This window comes from Chlorocebus sabaeus, chromosome 20, assembly GCF_047675955.1.
Source record: "Chlorocebus sabaeus isolate Y175 chromosome 20, mChlSab1.0.hap1, whole genome shotgun sequence".
In the NCBI taxonomy this organism is placed as follows: domain Eukaryota; kingdom Metazoa; phylum Chordata; class Mammalia; order Primates; family Cercopithecidae; genus Chlorocebus; species Chlorocebus sabaeus.
The window spans coordinates 118,706,544-118,725,898 of record NC_132923.1 but is presented as its reverse complement, the minus strand read 5'-3'; the positions used below and the strand labels follow the sequence as shown (position 1 = coordinate 118,725,898).

Here is a 19,355-nt window from a genome sequence, read left to right as displayed (position 1 = left end):
GTTCATTATTCTGATCTCAATGGGTGGTTGTAGGTACTAAATGATATAATGCCGGTTGACTGCTGTGTCCATCTCAGGCTTTGAGGATATTTCACCTGGACCCTCTCCCTGTAGGAAACTGGGCTGATTGACATCCACATGGGTAGGCCAAGTCAGCTCAGAGCTTTCTCTCTGAATTGCAGTGTTCTGGCATGCTACCTGCTTTTCTAGGGGTCAAGGACCATCTCTTTGAACCTCTTTTCTGATCATTTTGTCAAACTGTGGTGGAAGAGTTTGGCGTCGGGGGCTGTGGCCCCATATTGGAGAGACCCATGTGATACGTTCTTGCTGGAATTTGCTTCCAGGGAAAACATGGTCCCTGCAGACAAAAGGGTCTGCCCTTGGTCACCAGAAGCAGAGCCAGGCCCCCATGTTGTTCTAGAGCCACAGTCTAATGCCTCGATGACCCCAGAGCCCCCACTCACTCTGCCTGCCCTTTATGACTCTCTCTCCAGCCTGAAAGAGTTTGTTTCTGTTCTGCCACTGACTGATGGTGTGACCTTGCAGAAGCCTGGGCCTCTCTGTGTGCTACACGCACCTCAAACAGCAACCAGCATGTGAGTTAAGGGTACTGTCTTCATCCGTTTGGAAAGCTATAACAAAATACCATAAACCAGGTAGTTTATGAACAACAGACATTCATTTCTCACAGCTCTGGAGACCGGGAAGCCCAAGGTCAAGGCAGATTCCCGGTTGGCTGGGGGCCCGCTACTTGGCACATGGAGCCTTCTCACCCCATGAGCCAGAAAGTGGCTGTGTCCTCCCATGGTGGAAGAGACCAGGCAACTCTCTGGGACCTCTTTTGTGGGGGTGCTCATCCCACCCTAATCACCTCTCAAAGGCCCCTCCTTCTAATACAATTCCATTGGTAATTAGGTTTCAATATCTGAATTTGAGGAGGACACAAACATTTAGACCCTGGCAGGTGTCAGCTCTGGAGCCTGGCTGCAGGGTTCAGGGCCCAGCTTTGACATTCTCTGATTGAGTAACCTCAGCCAACAAGTTATAAACAACTTCCCTGTGACTCAGTTTCCTCATCTGTGAGGTCGGGGTGACAATAATAACACCTACTTCATAGGATTGTTGTAAAATTGAGTTTTACATATGAGGAAACTGAGGCATTAAATAACTTGTCAACTACAGCATGTTAAAGCTGGGCGGTTCTGGCCCATGGGAAAGTCTAGAGAGGCATCAGCTATTATCGTTCTTATTGCAAAGGGCTTTCCCTGAGAGTTGAATGAGATCAGTTTTCAGTGCCTCGCACAGGGTCTCGCACACAGGAGGTGCTCAGTGAACCTCTTACCGGTTCACAGATGAACGAGACCTGCATCGGCTCCTGGAATCTCAAGGGCAAGGGACCTGACCCTGACCTTGCACACAGTAGGGGCACAGCCGTGTTTATTGAAAAAGATCATAGCAACAACACGTTGAGGAAAACCGGGAAACCCAGAGGCAGCCAACGTCCACGCCCGTCTTCCCTCTTCTGCTGGAGGCAGGCTTGGTTCCAACAGGCTTGGGGCCTTCCTGATGCCAGCTCTCACCCACTGCCAAGTAGAGAGGCAGAGGCAGAGACAGAGATTCCTGTTAAATAAAGCAATCACGAGGGAGAGGAAGGAGGCGGTGAGCTCAGCCACGAGCCCAGCCTTCCGAGTTCGATCACTGCCCAGCTTCTTTGGTCTCATTTCCCTTTGACCGACCACCTGGCTCCTGGTTCCCCACCACACGGAGTCTTCTTCTGAAGAGCACGTGCTCCATGTCCCCTGCCTGCCGGTCCTGAGATGGCATCAGGTGAAGCTGGGAAAAGCACTCAGAACCCTGGGCCCTCCCGCCCCTGCCCACCCCTGAACCCAGACCTGAGTCCAACAGGCTGACTGGTGAGGGGCTAAGTGGATCAATCAGGACCTGGAGGAGGAAGTGGTTTCCATGGCAGCAGCCAGCGTCTGGAAAAGAGACCTGGAGAGGAAGCCGGTGGAGAAGAGCGGGAGGTGTCGGAATGGGTGAAGGGGAGCAGGAAGCAATGGGCCAGGAAGTCAGGGGAAGGGGTCAGCCAACGAAAGATGGAGGTTGGGAACAGGGAAGCAGGTTCAGGGCCCAAGGTGAACAGCAGTGGCTAGCCAGGGCGGGAAAGAGTGGTCAGGGCCAGCGACCCCAAATCTGTCACCACCCAAGGGCCCGTCACTGACTTCCTGGGCTTGGGTGATCTGTGGATGCCAAGCTAAGCTCTCTCTGGTTTTTCTTGGGGAATTCATCATTGGGAAATAAAACCTGATTTCTCAGAGGCGCTTTCTCACATTGGAAATAGGTCCCTGCCAGTTTGCTCACTGGTAAATTATGACTGGCAAGTCTGGGGCACTCCTCTGGTCAGGAGTAAAGGAGCTTTCCATGGTGACCTCGTCCTGTCCCAGATTCACCACCCAGGGCCTCAGGACAAAGGACTTGAGGTGCAGGAGCTGAAGCTGAGGGCCGATGACCTGCTTGAGGTCGCACAGTCCTGGGAGGCAGAGTGCAGTGTGGTGAGCCCCACCCGTCCAGCACCAAAGGTCCCCTTGCAGTGTGCAGATAGAACCTTGCAGTGCGCAGATAGAACCTTGCAGTGCGCAGATAGAACCTTGCAGTGCGCAGATAGAACCTTGCAGTGTGCAGATAGAACCTTGCAGTGTGCAGATAGAACCTTGCAGTGTGCAGATAGAACCGAGAAAGATGTGGCTCAAACGCGGCCCAGTGTGAGTCAAGAGTTGTCCCCTCATCCTCACCCTCCATGGTCAGCAGGAGGAAATGGCCAAGGAGCCTGAGGCGGGTCCCAGGCTCCCTGGAGAGGGTGAGGGGAGGGCTTAGGGAGGGAGCTGGGGGCAGGGTGGAAAGGTCATTGGCTGGAGTGTTCTGGAAATTCTCTCCTCTGTGCCTCCTTTCTCTGGTACCCCTCCTAGCCAGCCCTGCATTCCAATAGACGCCACAGATATTTTGTACCCACTGAGCAACTGTATGACAGAAACAGTTTTCAGGTTGGGGGGCGGTGAAAATCATACCAATGGCTTTTTAAAGGCCCTGAAGAAAAATAGTTCAGGCAGCCTTGGAAAGGGCGAATACACACAAAGAGGAAGGTCACAAAATTCTCAGTGTCAAGGGGCTCAGCTCTTAGGTAGTGGGGCTTTTCCGGAGGCTCCAGCCCCCCTGCCCAGTGCTGCCCCATCCCTTCCTCTCCCTCCGGGTCCCACTCCCCCACTCCCCACTCCCAGGCTATACAACCTGGGAGGCCTCCCATCTGTGCTGAGTGTTCTCAGGGAAGCCCACCACACTGAGAATGGCCGGGCTCCTGACTGTCTCCCCAGCCAGAGGAATGGCTGGAAGGAGGTAGGAGACCCCAGGCAGTGGGCTCCCAGCCCCATGGAATGATTCTGCCATGTCTTTTCCCTATTTGGCTGGGGGAGAAGTTGGACCCAAGTTCTCCCGCGTTGTGTGGTGAAAAGAGCGCCAGGTATTTCTGTTTCATTGAGATACCTTGACTCATTGAGACTTTTGGCTCACAGCAGCCACAGCTGCCGATCACTGAGCCTCTGGATGCATCAGCTTTGTAACAAGATCGCCGGATCGCCAAGCCTCCAACTGCCTGCAGGGGGCGGTCATGAGCCCCCATTTCCCAGAACCTTTGACGGATCACTTGGCCCAGGTGGCCTGGCCTCTCCTTCCCAGATCTGTTGCTGATTGCTGCCTGGCCTTGCATAAATCACTGTCTTTAGTTTTCTTGACTGGACAACCCAGGACCAGCTGGTCACCCTGGTTAAGACCAGGCTTTTCTGGGAGAGCTATTAAAGGAACAGAACTTCACGTACATTCTGTGCTCACAAGACAGGTCCCTTAGCTCAAGTGAAGGTCTCCTGTGTCCCCCTGCTCTCTGCTTGCTGCTGTCCAGCGGCCCCACACCTCCCGGAGGAAGTGTGTCCCTACTGTGTCCCTGGAAAGGGCCTGATGGAGGAGAAAACCCAGGGCTTGGCCAAAAGGAGGGGAGGGGTCATTTCTGGATTTCGGGTTGTTCTGTCATTGGTATCCTTGGAGTTGAAGCTTCACCTTCACAGGCAGGTCCCCAGGAATATATTGACGCCATTGTTAAGGTGTCCTTAGTCAAGTTCACACCTGGAAGGATGAGACAACGTGCTCTTGAGCTAGGTCTGGAGTCTAGGTCCCACTTTCTGGGCTGAGCTCGAGTGTAGACCCACCTCCACCAGGCAGGGAAAGACGGAGAGTGCATCGTCATCTCTTTCAGAAGCTGGAGGATGGGAAGCAGGTACAGAGCAGGGGTTGGGAGAGCAGAGTGAGGCTTGGCATTTGGTTAGTGCCGGGGCCATGTCTGTGTATGGCCAGCTTTCTGGCAGTCCCTGGTGTTTGAAAGAACCCCTGTCCTCAAGTAATTTCCATTCAACGATATTCATTAGGCAGCTGCACGCTGTCAAAAACATCCAAGCACTGGGCTCTGGTATTTGGGGTTTGGTGAAGCCAATGGAAGGAGAACACCCAGTGTGTCTGTGGCGGGGCAGGGCAAGGGTAAACAGATGGATGGACTGATGGGGAGGGAGAAGGACTGAGGCCCTGAGTCTTTGAGCGGGCTTCTCTGACCAGCAGCAGCAGCACCTGGGGGCTGGTTAGAAATTCTCAGGGCCCCGGAACGATTCTACCATGCCTCTTTCCTATGTGGCTGGGGGAAAAATTAGACCGCAACTCCCCAGCAATGTTTGGTGAAAAGTGCACCAGCTATTTTTGATTCACTGAGACTCCAACTGTAGGCTCACCAGAATCTGCATTGGAACTAGATCCTCAGGGGATTTTTGTACGTCCCAGCATCCCCCTGGGGTCTCCTGTAGGGGATCCCACCCCACCACAAGGTCTAGGGAGGCCGTTTCCTGCCTGTCTCCATCTGTCTTCCCAGGTCTGCCAGCTACCACAAATGCTACCCCCAGTAGCCAATCTATTCCCCAGTCCTGGGAGGTATGTTTCCTCACCCAGGGACTGTGATGGAAAAGCAAGACGCTGTGAGGGCAGCCGGGGATAGGCAGCAGCCAGGGCTGGCTGAGCAGGTGCACACCTGGGCCACCGGGCCAAGCTAACTGACCTGAGCCACCCACAGCTCCCAGCCAGTTCTGCAGATTACACAGGTGTGAGGAGGTGGGGGGAAGGGCAGAGACCTCTTCCCTGCCCGCACCCCCCTTTTATTTCCAGGGAGTAGCAAACCCTTTCCATGTGTCTTATTAGCAAACATCCCTCTAGTACCCAAAGTGGCCAGACACTTTATGGCCAGTTTTATTAGCTCTGCCTCACGGCTCTATCCAGGTGGAGCAAGCATTCTGCAAATGTTGCGCCCGTATCACAGGGCATGACCCTGAACTTGGAGAGTGAGCAGGTGTTGGAGGGAGTGAGAAACAAGGCCCGGGTCTCAGGAAAGAAGCAGCCCATCAGGGATGCGTGGCAGGCACAGAAACAGTAAAACTTCATTACTTCACACTTGGGATCTTTCCAGCAGGAATGAGGGAGGGCAGAGCCCCGGCAGGCACTTGGCTCATAAGATTGCAGGGGGTGTGTTTAACCTACTTGCAGGAATGACTCTGTCCCCAGTCCTTTAGAAGCTTGGTTTCCATGCAAACAATGGTTATACAAATGAAAAGCCTCTCTCATCTCTTCATTAAAGCACAGCCTCAAAGGACCCATCACTACCTGAATCTTTTCTGTTAGCCCAGAATGAGATACTGTGTATATAAATGAAGACGTTTGAATTACAAAATGCTTTTTAAATTGGGTAGATTAAGAGAGTTTGGTCCTGAAGAGTCTTCTCCTTCGGTTGCTGAATTTTGGCAAGAGATGCAAAGCCACACACCACGTTCCTCCCTCCATCTGTCCCTCCCTTCCTCCTTTCTGGGTCTGGGCCATATCTGTGTTTGCAGTCAGACTGAATTTGGGCTTTCTCCTCCAGTCGATGAAAGTCGCAGGAAGGTTTTATGTTGGGAAAGGACAGGCCAGATCTTCACCGTCATAAGGTCACTCTGACAGCAGGGTGGGGGCCTCAGGCAGGGAGATGGTGGCAAGAATGAAGACAAAAATGGAGAGGTTCTGGGCCAAGCAGAGACAGTGGGGTGGAGTCAAGGAAACATCGATGAGTCACCTGTGCCACAACATCCTCTAATTTGGGGGAAGACTAAAAGAAAACAGGGTCAGGGGCACCCAGGCAAATGTCATGCACCCTTTTCTCATAGAGTAATCCTGTAGCTCCCCATTCTTCTTTTCCAAGCCTTTTTATCCACGTTGCACACACAGTTCCAATAGGACTTGTTATTTGAAGCTCACTGCAAATTGACAGCAACACTTAGAAAGTAGGAATAGGTTGGCAGGGGGGTACGAGGGACAACATGGAGTGAGCTGCTTCTAGAAGAAGGCACTGAGCAGTGTGGGCAAAAACCAAGAAAAACCAATAAGCCGTCATGCAGTCACTTTAGAATACAGTTGGGCAGTGTCTTATAAAGTTATAGGACCAACCGTGCCATGTCCTCATTTGCACACACAGCACCTCTCCCTGGGCTAACAGAGACAATCCAGGTAGCTGTCGGGCCTTTGAGGTTCCCTTTTAATGAAGACAGAGCCATCCGGATGGGTAAGCAAATGGTGTGTAGCCATGAAATGCGATGCTGACCAGTAGGGAAAAGGAAGCAACAATTGGTAAAGGCAACAACACGAATGAATCTCAAAATAATGACGAGGAGTGGAAGAAAACAAGCAAAACATCGTACACACTTTGTGATTCATTTATATAAAATCCTAGGAATCATGATTTATAGTGACAGAAAGAGGATCAATGGCTGCCTGAGGATGAGGGGCATAGATTATAAAAGGGCACAAGGAGCCTTTTAGGAGAGATGAGTATGTTCATTATCTTGATTGTAGCAATGGTTTCAATATGTCAAAACTTATCAACTGTGGAAATGTTGAGTAGGTACAATTTATGGTTTGTCAATTACACCTCAATAAAGCAATTAATAAAATTGAGACAAACAAAGGCAAGGATCCCAGGAGACCTTTAGCATCAGGGTAAACTCACCTAACACATTGCAAAACCCCTGAGACTCGACAGGATGAGACTGATGTTTGTTTTAATGACCTTGATCCTGGGTCAGGTTAATTAACATCCAGCCTCCTCCCTTTAAGAAGGAGACAGATGTAGACAGGAGGCAGATTCCAGAGAAAAGGCATCTTTACAGTGTTGTCATTTAAAAGTACAGACGTTCCTGGACTTACGATGGGATTACGTCCCAATAAGTCCGTCGTAATTCAAAATATCTTAGGTCAAAAATGCGCTTAAAACACCTGATCTACAGAACATCATGGCTTAGTGCCTCACCTAGCTTAAATGTGCTGAAAACACTTTCATTGGCCTACACTTGGGCAAAGTAATCCAACACAAAGCCCATTTTATAATGAAGACTTGAGTATCCCATGGAATGTTTTAAATACCATACTGAAATTGAACAGTGGAATGGTCGTACGGCTGGTTTCTACTGAGTGCGTATGGCTTTCACGCTGTCGTAAAGTCGAAAAATCGTTAAGTTGAACCATTGTGAGTCGGGGACCGCCTGTATCGTTTTGTCTGTCTTGTTCCCCAACATATACTCAACACCACAAGCAGTGCGTAGTACATGGTGGGTGCTTGACAATTTGTTTTAAAATTTTCATCAATTCACAGTGTAAGGAGAAGAATATGACAAGCACCCCCAGCGTGCCAGGCCCCGTTGTAAGTGCACTGGTACGTGTTCGTTCGTTCAGGCTTCAGTTCTCAGCAAAAGTCAAATATTGGATCACTTGGTTCTTCAATAGCACAGGAAAAGCAAATCAAACTCATTTCCTGTGTCCTCACAGCTCCACCCTCCCCTCCAGTGTCTTCGTTCTATGAAAATCTAGGACTCTTCCCAGTGGAAAGACAAAGCCAGGAAAAGAAGGCTAAGCAGAGGCTGTAAACTCGTGTAGGGCGTGGAGAATGTGCACAGGACTTGCTCAGCAAACCTCAGTCATCAGCATTAAGGGCCCCGCCAGAAGCTTGGAGCAGGAAATTTAGGAAAATAAAAGGCCATCCTGTTTCTCCCAGCAGGGAGGAAACATATGGCTCTCATTACCTAGAGAGGTGGCAAGCCTCAGAATAGAAACACACTCAAGAGCGATGGAGGTAAATTCGGAGACCAGTAAGCTCAAATCAATTTGCTGGTAAAGGAAGATCTGGAGGCAGTGGGGGAGAGCACTCATGGGCTCCAGCCTCCATCTGGCTTGAATTCAAATCATGCCACCTACTCACTCTATGTAGCAAAAATTCAGTTAGAGAGGGTAAAATGCTCAGTGCAGTGCCTCCTACCGTAAATCTTTACACATATTGGCACCTCCCCAGTGGCTGTAATCCCACAAGGCAGGTGTCATAGCACCCATGTATCAGATGGAGAAACTGAAGCTCAAAGAAACCAAAGGACCTCATCCAACATCACATGCTAGTCTGGTGCAGAACCAAGACTAGAGCCCAGGGCTCTTGACTCCTGGTGCAGCCTGTTTCCACTGACGTCATTCATATAGGCGATACTCCTTGAGCACCCACCAAGTGACCTTCCCTCCTTGCTTGGGAGGGAAAACAAACAAGTTATACTACAGCATGACATGGACAGGTGTGTGCTCCCAGAGACAGATGCAGCCCTGGAGTGGTGGAGATGAATTATGTCTTCGGAGGGCTGGGCAGTCAAGGTAGCCTGCCTGGTGGAGGGGGCATCTGAATGTAGATCCTATAGAGCTTAACATTATAGGTAAAAGCATGGAGGCAGGGACCAAAATCTCCAGCATCCCTGTACCCATTCCCAATCCAAGCCTCAGCTTAGGGCATGGCATACTTCTGTTGAATGTGGATGGCCTACAGCCCTGGCCCCAGATTCAGCAGAAGCTGCAGTGCCCAGCCCTTGCATGGCCTTACCTAGTGAAGGCATGCAGGCAAGGGGCATGCAGCATCGGCTCTCTCTGTGCCTGACTTTTCAAAAACACAATTACTCACCCTTCAGAGACGCCATCAGTGTTGGTAAACTCCAGCCACTAAACTGCATTACACTGATCTCTCCAGAAACCTTTGCAGTTATTAATAGTTTATTGATTGCAACCCATTGCTGATGAGGGCAGGCCTCCTCACCCTCACCCCCCTTGGGTCCCTGCTATCTGTGGAAAGCCTTCTATTCATCATGCAGATCAATGCCACTCAATTCTGGGGAAAGGGAGTCTCTGGGCCACTTAATCCACTTTGGAAAGACAACAGAAAAGGCAAAATTTTAGATGAGGTGCTGAGAAGAGGTGGATTGGTCCAAATCAAAGCTGTGACCTGGCAGCTGTTGGATCTGCCAATGAGAACTAGAATCTGCCTTGGTTGGAGGTGGGGGGGATCCTGGCCATGTCAGGTGATAACAGGGGGAACCAGGTGAGGGGTATACAGCGATCTCTGTTATCTTTGCACATCTTCTGTAATTCTAAACTTATCCAAAATATAAATTTTATTTTTTCAAGAAAATAACTTGGCTCACGGGAGGAATGGAAAGAATACCACTGTAGCTGGAGGAAGGAGCAGGGGCGTGGGAGAAGGGAAGGTATGAGACATGGCTGGAGGAAGGGGCAGGGGTGTGGATAAGGGAAGGTGGGAGGCATGGCTGGAGATGTAGAAGGAACAAAGTGTGCTGGGCCCTATTGGCAAAGATGACGATTCTTATCTCTCTTTTTGCCATTTTTATTGATAGCTTTATTTTTTAGAGCAGCTTTAGGTTCACAGGAAAACTGAGCAGAAAGTACAGCCCTGTCCCTGTCTCACACATGGACCCACCTGCCCCTGTCTCACACATGGACAGCCTCTGCCACCACTGACTTCCTCCATTTCAGTGGCACATTTGTTACCATCAACAAACCTACATGGATATGCCATTATCACCCCAAATCCATAGTTCACATTAGGGTTCACTTTTGGTGTTGTGCATTTGATAGGTTTTGGCAAATGTTACTACCTTTTAAAATATTTTTATTGAATTGATATTGCTGTCTCATATTTTTAAATTTACAGTTTTATTTCTATTTAGAGGATTTTTATATTCTCCATTTTATTTTATTTTATTTCCATAGGTTTTGGGGGAACAGGTGGTGTTTGTTTACATGAGTAAGTTCTTTACTGGTGATTTGTGAGATCTGGGTGCACTCATCACTCGAGCAGTACGCCCTTTACCCAATTTGTAGTCTCGTATCCCTCACCCACCTTCCACCTTTCCCCCCAAATCCCCAAAGTTTATCGTATCATTCTTATGCCTTTGCATCCTCCTAGCTTAGCTCCCACTTATGAGTGAGAACACACAATGTTTGGTTTTCCATTACTGTGGTACTTCCCTTAGAGTAGGGGTCTCCAATTCCATCCAGGTTGCTGTGAATGCCATTATTTTGTTCCTTTTCATGGCTGAATAGTATTCCATAGTATAGATATATACCACAGTGTTTTTATCCACTCATTGATTAATGGGGATTTGAGCTGGTTCCATATTTTTGCAATTGCAAATTGTGCTGCTATAAACATGCGTGTGCAAGTATCTTTTTCGTATAATGTCTTTGTCATAAAAGCAGAGAGAGCCTTTGATGGGACTTAGGTAGAGGAGTACCATTCATCTCATTTGCATTGGAAAAGATCTGGATTCTCTCTGGAGAATGGATCAGGAGGGAGATTACTAGGGACAGAAAGCCCAGTAAACCCTCTGCCTCCATATTCCAGGTGAGAAGAGATGCTGACTGTGGAGATGGAGGGAAGTGAATGGTTCAGGATCTATTAGGAGTAGAACACCCAGGACTTGGTCACTGTCTGTATTTGGAGGGTGTGGAAATGGGAGATGTCAAGGAGGGTGCCCAAGAATGTGCCTTGGGCTAATGGTGGAGGACAGGTCTGGACATTGGAGGAACTAGGGAACCTGGGCTTGCTCCTTCAGTCAATGGGAGAAGGAGCATCTGGTGCTGTACACATAGTCCTCAGTGAGAAACTGCCTTTTCCGTAAAGCAGCAATCCAGGTGTACCCCGAGCTGTCTTCTATACCACCTGTGAGGTGTCACCTACATGTGTCACCCAAGCATATTGCTTACGTTACTATCACCTGAGCATGTCATCAGGGTGGCAGTTGCCTAAACATGACACTATAAACACATCTTCTGCAGCCATCACCTAGGTGGCGGTTACTTGCACGTATCTGCCTGGGTGTCAACCATGTTATTATTATCTTATTACCTCATCTGGGGAGCTGCCAGCTACACATGTCACCCGAGCCTGTTTCTTTGCAGAGCTGTCACCTGAACCTGCCACCTGCACTTCTGTCACCTCCAAAAGTCATTTAAGCAGGTTGTCTCTATAACCAACACCTATGAGTGTCACCAAGTGCAAATTCTGCTCCTACTGTTTGTAAGCCATGGGGCCTTGGGTAAGTCATGCCATCTCTCTCTGGGTCTCCTTTTTTTTTTTTTTTTATCTAAAGTATGTCACTCCAGGTGACTGTCACTCAGTAATGGTGCCCGGTAAAGAGGCTATTTTTTCAGTCTAGCTGAGTTACAAACAAAGAAAATCATTCCCGGAGGGGAGACTGGTCCCCTGCTGTTCCCATGTCACTGTGCTCTTTCTTCTGAGATCAGGGAGTGGAGGGAGACAGCGTCTTCTCAACAAAGTCCCCATTCTTTAAGTCCTTCCTTGACAGTCGGTAGACCAGATGTCAACCTCTGTGTGTTCTATGTAAATGAAGGTGTTTGTTTATGCTAATGTGTGCTGGGTAGTGGGAGGGATGGGCTGGCTCAGCTCAGTAAGACGACAGTGATGGAAAAAGAGGCTGGCAGTCCAGGTGTTGGGGGACGGTGAGTCACAGGGGAAAAGGAGCCAGAAGACAAAGATGAAGCAGGTAGCTAAAAGGACAGAAGAAAAGAGTGAAGCTGAGGTTACGCTGCTCTGCAGAAACAGGTGGAAGAGCAAAGTGGGAAGTGTGTCCAGGAGGCAGAAGGGAGGACGAAGAACTGGATTGAAAGAACCTCCCTTCTCAGGGGTGGCAGAGCAGGGTCACACGCCCAAGAGCCTGAGCGCTAACCAACTATTGCTCTTTCCTGTCCCCAGTGGGGTCCTTGTCAGGCAGGTTAGTGGGGTAGGGCCGTGGGTATGGATCCCTTCCCGCGGTTTCCTGCTATAACTTGGGAACTTCTAAGACTTAAACAGATACCCTAGTCCTGCTAAGTTGTAGCTAGATTAGGCTGGAACTCGCATGAAGACAGACATATTTCCCCAATGCAGCAATGACATAGCCTCTGCAACTTCAGGCCAAGGCTCCTTCCCATCCAAGTGTCCAGATTCCACTTGCCAGGAATTCCCTCTCCCCACAGAGCTTCGCAGGACTGAGGAACAATACGGAATGGTCCCTCTGTCCATTTGGGTGCAACGTTCCTGCTTACAGAAGTCCTGCGGTGACATCATTGCATTTAATCTTCACCGCAGTCACAGGAAGTAGCACCTCCACTGTTTAGGAAAGAAAGTGGAGAGGGGAGATGGACTGACTTATCCAAGGTCCCTTGATTTACAAACAGTAGGAGCAGAATTGGAACCTGGTTCTCTTTGACTCCATGTCAAGGCTCTTTTCAATATAGAAGAGAGGAAAGAGCCTCCCTGCTGGCGTTTTCCATGGGGAGAGAGAACATACCAACTCATTTTCACATGGTCTGACCCTGTAGATGCTATAGAAAGATCTAGAACAGGAGCCATCCAACTACAGCCTGCGGGCCAAATCTAGCCCATTGCCTATTTTTTCACAGCTTGTGAACTGAGAATGCTTTTCATACTTTGAAATGGTTGCAGAAAAAAAAAAGAAGAAGGATATTGTATGGCAAATGAAAATTATATGAAATTCAAATTTAAATGATCATAAGTAAAGTTTTATTGGAGCACAGTTGCACCAATTTGTTTACTCACCATCTGTAGCTGCTTTTGTGCTGCAAGGACAGAGTTGAGTAATTGCAACAGATAATGGAAAGGGCAACAAAGCCTAGAATGTCTGTTCTCTGTACTTCTAGGAGAAAAGTCTGAAAGCAGGTTTGAGGGGGTCTCTCCCATCCTCAGGGATCACCTCCTCTGAGACACCTTCCCATCACCTCAGGGATGGAATTGGCTGCTCCCCAATCTGAGCTCAGATAAGCTCATGCCTTTCCATGTGAGTGTGGAACCTAGATCAGCTTCCCTACCTCCTTGTCCACTGGGATGGGGTCTCCTTGTGGACCTGAATTTTATTGTCTTTCTCTGAATTTTATTGTCTTTCTCTTCCATGATCTCAGGACTGGGCATGAAGTGGCAGCATGGCGGTGTGGAGAGAGAAATTCAGATTTCCATACTGGTTCTTATCTGTATACAGGGTTGGGGGCAATTGACTTCCATCCCGAGCCTCAGTTTCCTTGCTTATGAAATGGAAATATGGACTGGACCCTGTGTGGAGGCCGTCATGAGGAAAGAGGGAGCTGATGCCTCCAGTGACAGTTTTGAGCCCATACTCATGCAGTGATACACTAAATGCCCACATCTATTCACCTATGCCATCCTCACGGCTCCCTGGAAGTGGGCAGCATCCCAGGCTCATGGAAGCTGACAGGCTAAACAACTGCTCCAGGACCCACTGAGCACAAATTGGACTTTGGCTAAACACAGTCCACACCTTCACTGTCTGAGAGGCTGAGTACAGGGCCTGCATACAGTCGGTGTTCCATAAATGCTCCCCTCCTCCCAGCCCAGCACACAGGCATGTGTTTGTTAGTGGAGGCTGCACCAGTGGGCATCAGGATGAGTTTCCTTGAGCGCTGCCTTACCCTGCCCCTCAATGATGGGCCCTCACTCTCTCTTCTGCCTCCCCTAGGCTGCCTGAGGTCCGGATCTCAGACAACGGTCCCTATGAATGCCATGTGGGCATCTACGACCGCGCCACCAGGGAGAAGGTGGTCCTGGCATCGGGCAACATCTTCCTCAACGTCATGGGTGAGTGCAAGGCCACTGGACCCGGCGTCTCAGTGAGGAGGATGAGTGTGTTTGAGTGTGTGTGTGCGTGCACACAGCAGCCATCCTGGGGGCCATCTACCAGAAGTTCCGTTGTGCTGGTGTCTTCCTTCTCCTGCCCTTGTCGTGGAGGGTCAACCAGACCAGGCTGAGCTAAGGTGTGACCCGTGAGGTCTTGCCCCCCATGGGCCTCCCCTCAGGAGGTCCCCTTCTTGCAGCACAGGTACCCCAACAGGACCCTCCCCAGGGAGTGAAGGACAGCACCTCAGCCAAGATGCACAGCTGCTGCAGAGGGAACCATTCTGCCCCTCAGTCAAAAGTGCCCCCTGCACTTCCTGAGGCCTTAATGGAGATGGCATAGGATCTGGAGACAAATTAGGAAGCGCTCAGGGCTGGGATTCAGAGCTCCTGGGTTCTCACCGTCTCCTCTTGTCTCCATTTATGCACCTGTAAAATAGAGGTAACAATACTGGTGTCTATCTCCAGCTGGCTGGGTCCTTGGGTAAGTCTATCCCAGTCCCAGACTCAGTTTCCCCATGTGTAAAGCAAGAATGCTGCTCTGCGCATTCTCAGAAGCCCCCACCGGCTCTAATGTTCTTGTCAGATACACACCTTTGGATTCTGGCTCTATTGCAAGGATGCTGGGGACTTGGCCTTGACTCTAGACTCTGTGTTCTCCAGTTTTCTTATCAAATAATATTTATCAGGGAAACAAAGCTGTGGTACACAGGCAATCAATGAAAGCATAAAGGCCCCACTGAAAGCCGTTGCTTCTGGGGAAATTGAAAACCCCCAAAGGCCAGACCTCCAGAGGGACATTGATTCCTGCAGCGCAGCCAGTGGTGGTTCTGGCTTCCCAGTGGAGCCACGATGCAGGAAGTGGCGTTGCCAGGAAAAGCCCCTCTCTTGCAGTTACTCATGCACCAGTCAGCTCCTCTGATAGAGGAACTAGCAGCGTTTGGGTGCCTGGCTCTGGGTTGGCCACACCAGGGAACCTAGGAGGGACATAACTCAGTTTGCACCATTAAGGAACTCCCAGTCTGATGAGAGACATGTACTTAATCAACCATTTATGCATCACAATGTATCGAGCACCTACCTACGAGATAGCAGGGAATGGACCCAAACTTTTTATAGGACAAATACTTATCTATAGAGATTTTGCAGGAGACAAGCATAAAACACATGCATAGATGAATTGAAAAGAGCGTGCAACATGCTGGAAGAAAATAAAGCAGAGTAAAGGGATAAAGAGTGACTGCAGGTGGGTGGCTGCTACCATAGGGAGGGGACTCAGGGAAGGCCCCTCTGCAGCTACTGGGCTGAGGGCTTTATATGTGTTACATCGTTTAGTCCTCACAACCAACCCGAGGGAACATGCTCGCATTAACTCCATTTTGCAGATGCAGAAATGGATCACAGAGAAAGCAAGCAACTTGCCTAGTCACGCAGCCAAGTTCACAAAATCCTCCTATGATATCAGGCAGCTCAGTGTTGCGCTGGGACTCAGGCATCTTGACTCCAGGGCCAGTTCTGTCACACTGCTGCAGGCAGTGAAGACGCTGTGCTAAGGCCTCACTCTAAGGTGCCTTCAAACAAGGCCAGAGTCCTCAAAATCCATCCCTCCATGAGGCCCACACTTCCCATTACTTCACCAAAGAACTCTGAGCAGGTTATTCTTCCTCTGTGGCCTTGATTTCTCCCATCTGTACTGTATTAGTCCATTTTCACGTTGCTGATAAAGACATATCCAAGACTGGGCAATTTGCAAAAGAAAGAGGTTTAATGAACTCACAGTTCCACATGGCTGGCGAAGTCTCACAATCATGGTGGAAGGTGAAAGGCACGTCTCACACGGCAGCAGACAAGAGAAGAGAGCTTGTGCAGGGAAATCTATGTAGCCATGAGATCTTCTGAGACTTATTCACTATCATGAGAAATAACACAGGAAAGACCGACCCCTATGATTCAGTTATCTCCCACTGGGTCCCTCCTACAACACAGGAGAATGGTGAGAGCTACAATACAAGACGAGATTTGAGTTGGGACACAGCCAAAGCATATCATGTATCATCAGAGAGTTGACAGATAATCCTATGCTCCCTCCCAACTCTGACACTTGTGAGTCTCTTACTCCATCCACTGAGTGAGGAAACTGAGGCACAGAGCGATCTCATGGGACTGACTCAGGTTGCACAACTGGCCTGATGGTCTCTGCTGAGCAAGGGAGTGTGCTCCTGGCAGGCTCAGTGACTGAGACTTTTCCTCTCCTTCTGTGTCACTGCCTGGGGATCAGGGACACTCCCTGTGGGAGGCAGCAGTCACCAGAGACCAGAGCGCTGGGAAGGAGGGAGCAGCTGCTGTAGTTCCACTTACCGAGCGGTCTGATGGGGCTCCATGGACTCTGCAGGCCGCTGAGTCTTCCAGGAGGGGCCGGGCAGGGGCAAAGCTAGTGATGCAACCCCAACCTTCCACCCTGGCACTTTCAGATGCAGGGTAAGGGTGACCCCCGGAAATTCAGGGCTTCCCTGGCAGGATTTTCCCTGGCATCGCACCCACCCGTCGCAGCCCATCCTCTGCTGGCCACTGCTCAGAGCTCACTGTGCTTGCCATTCGTCTTCCCAGCCCAGCTGTTCCCCAGTGGAGCAGATCCACCTTGACTCGCTATGCTCATGGGAATTGATATGGTAGCTGACACGTCTCCCGTCCCTCCCTGGACACGTGCATGTGCCTGACAGTGTGTGAGCTTCTGGCTTCACGTGTGTTACCTTTTAGAATCCTCGTAACAGCCCTGTGAACTGAAGGACTTTATGATCCCCGTTCTATGAGGAGACCGAGGCTTAGCGGGGAGAAGTGACTTGTTGGGTTCTAACAGCTTTCTAAGTCCAAGTCTCGTCATCTAAACCAGCACTTCTCAAACTTGAGCATGCAGCAGAACTGGCTGGAGAGCTCGTTAAATACAGATGGCTGGGTCCCACCCCACAGCTTCTGACTCAGCTGGACTAGGGTGGGGCCTAAGAATATGCATTTCTCATAAGATCCCAGGGGATGCTGCTGCTGTTGGTCCAGGGGCCACACTTTGAGGACCAGTGATCTAAATCTCTAAGTATTTCCCAAAATACTAGTTCTGTGTGTATCTATATATTGATGGTTATTCGATATTATACATATCTACAACTATGCCTATACTCTTACTCATATGCAAATGTATTTTTCCTCCCTCCTCCCACTTCTCACCTCACCCCAAACACAGGAGGATCCCCCCCCCTCCACCGCCCGATTTCTTAGCATACAAGTTAAGGACATACTGGTTTAGGTCCCAATCTCAGCTCTGCTCTGTGAACTTAGGCCCATTTTCCTCTGTGGGCCTCAACTTCCCCATCTGTAAAATAGGAATGGGGATGCTTTCCTCCTAGGGTGGCTGTGAGGCTTAAAGTAGATGAAGTTTGCAGAACACCTAGCCCATCAAGAATATCATTGAAGAGCTCAGTTACTTGGACTCTGTTGTTTTTATTATCACTGTCTCTGGTTTGCCCACTCCTGGGCACAGCTGTAGCTGCCTCCCTCTTGCCCCTGGTTTTGGCCCCAGCAGAGAGAAGCCCCCCATTCACAGCTCCGAAGAGCCCTGCACTAGTCTGAGGAATGACTGTTCTGGGAACACAGCTTCATGCACCGCGGTGGCCTGGAAGCCAAGGAGTGTCTCTGGGAGTGGCAGGGACAGGGGTCTCTGCTTACTCACCTTCTCTGGGCTTCTTCCCCAAAGGTCTGCATGTCCTGGCACCACACACCTATGGAAGGAGTCAGGATATTTCCCAACTGTCATGATGACAAGAATGCCTCACACTTGCCCGATTTGAGCACTTTCAGAGGGCTTTCACATTGAGGACATCACCCAATCCTCACTGCAGATAGGAGCATGGGGTTTACAATCATCCCTAACTCACAGAGGAAGAGACTGAGGCCCAGGGAAGAGAAGGTATTTGCTCCAGGCCTTATAGGGTGGGGTTATCTTTGTGCCAGAGCAGCATGGCTTCTGTAGCTCACCAAGGTCCTGAATGGTGAGAGGAGGACTGGGGGAGGCGGCGTGGCTGAGTGTTTCTCATACAGCATCTCCTGTAACGCATCGACCACGTGGGCCTGGGAGGCAGGCACCACAGCGAGCCCATTGCACAGACCTGGCTCAGAGGGGCATGGGACTTGGCCGAGGTTGGAAGGTTAAATGAGATAATCTATAGAACAGAATGTTCTGGGCCTGAGGCTTGGCACATTCTGAATGATCAAGCAACAGTATCTCTTACGACAAATAGTAGTCGGGTCAGATACAAACCAGGCACAATTAGACCAATCTCTGTGAACGTCTCCTTCAAATATGTTTCAGGGCAGGTTTCAAAAATTAAAACCGACTCATTGCTTTGGTTCGTCTGTGGCATTGTGTTCACACACAAAGACCCTCCCTTCAAGCGAGCGGAGGTCACTGAACGCTGGGGTCTCTTTTGTGCCACATGGGACCCCAAGGGCCGCTGCAGCCAAATTGAGGCAAGACAGCCCCTCCCTTATTTGGAGGTCGATGGGAAGCTCCCAGGACAGTGGGGAGAAGGAGAGCCAAGGAGCTGGGGACGGCCCAGGGCCCACCTGCCTCAAAGCACAGAGCAGTTCCGCCAGACAGCCCAGCACCCCAGTCTGCCATCCACACGTCCACATCCAGCACATTCTAATGCGGCCATTTCCAGAGGCCTCCGGGTGCAGATGAAAACGTGAGTGCAGCTGTAATTTCACGCCTATAACATCCCACTATGTGGTGGGGAAAGACATTTGGGAGCCCCGTGGGTGACACCAAGGGTATATGCTGCACACAGTCATTAAAATGTTTTTATCCGAGCTGCAGATAAATTGTAAGCCAATTTGAAAGTTGCGTGCTGGGCCCCAGGAATGCATTATACACAGTCATGGAAGGATTTTGAAGGTTCTTCTGGGGGTGCAGGTTAGGGGGAGGGAGCGTGTTGAGGGTGCGCTGTTACAATCAATTAAATGTTGTGAGAGCCAGGCACCCCACCCCCCTCCTCACTGAAGTTAAAAGACTCTGCACTTCTGGCTCCTCTGGAATGCCAAGGGGCAGGGTTTCTCTGCCACTGAGTGGGGCCCTTTCAACCCAAAGCTAAAAAGCAAGACCACCTTCTGCATGCCAGCATTGAGCTCCGGGTTCAACCTAGAGTTAATCCCTCGCAAAAGCTCTTGG

The 19,355-nt window shown here is 50.0% G+C and overlaps 1 protein-coding gene across 2 annotated transcripts in view; it reads left to right on the top strand.

The window, feature by feature from the left end:
- The window catches only part of IGSF21 (immunoglobin superfamily member 21), a 272,410-nt gene that overhangs the window by 211,518 nt on the left and 41,537 nt on the right, over positions 1-19,355 (top strand). For both annotated transcript variants that reach the window (XM_007980295.3, XM_073007775.1), the window contains exon 4: positions 13,983-14,101. In XM_007980295.3, coding sequence (XP_007978486.2) covers positions 13,983-14,101 — 119 coding nt within the window. The remainder of the gene's footprint in view (positions 1-13,982; positions 14,102-19,355) is intronic.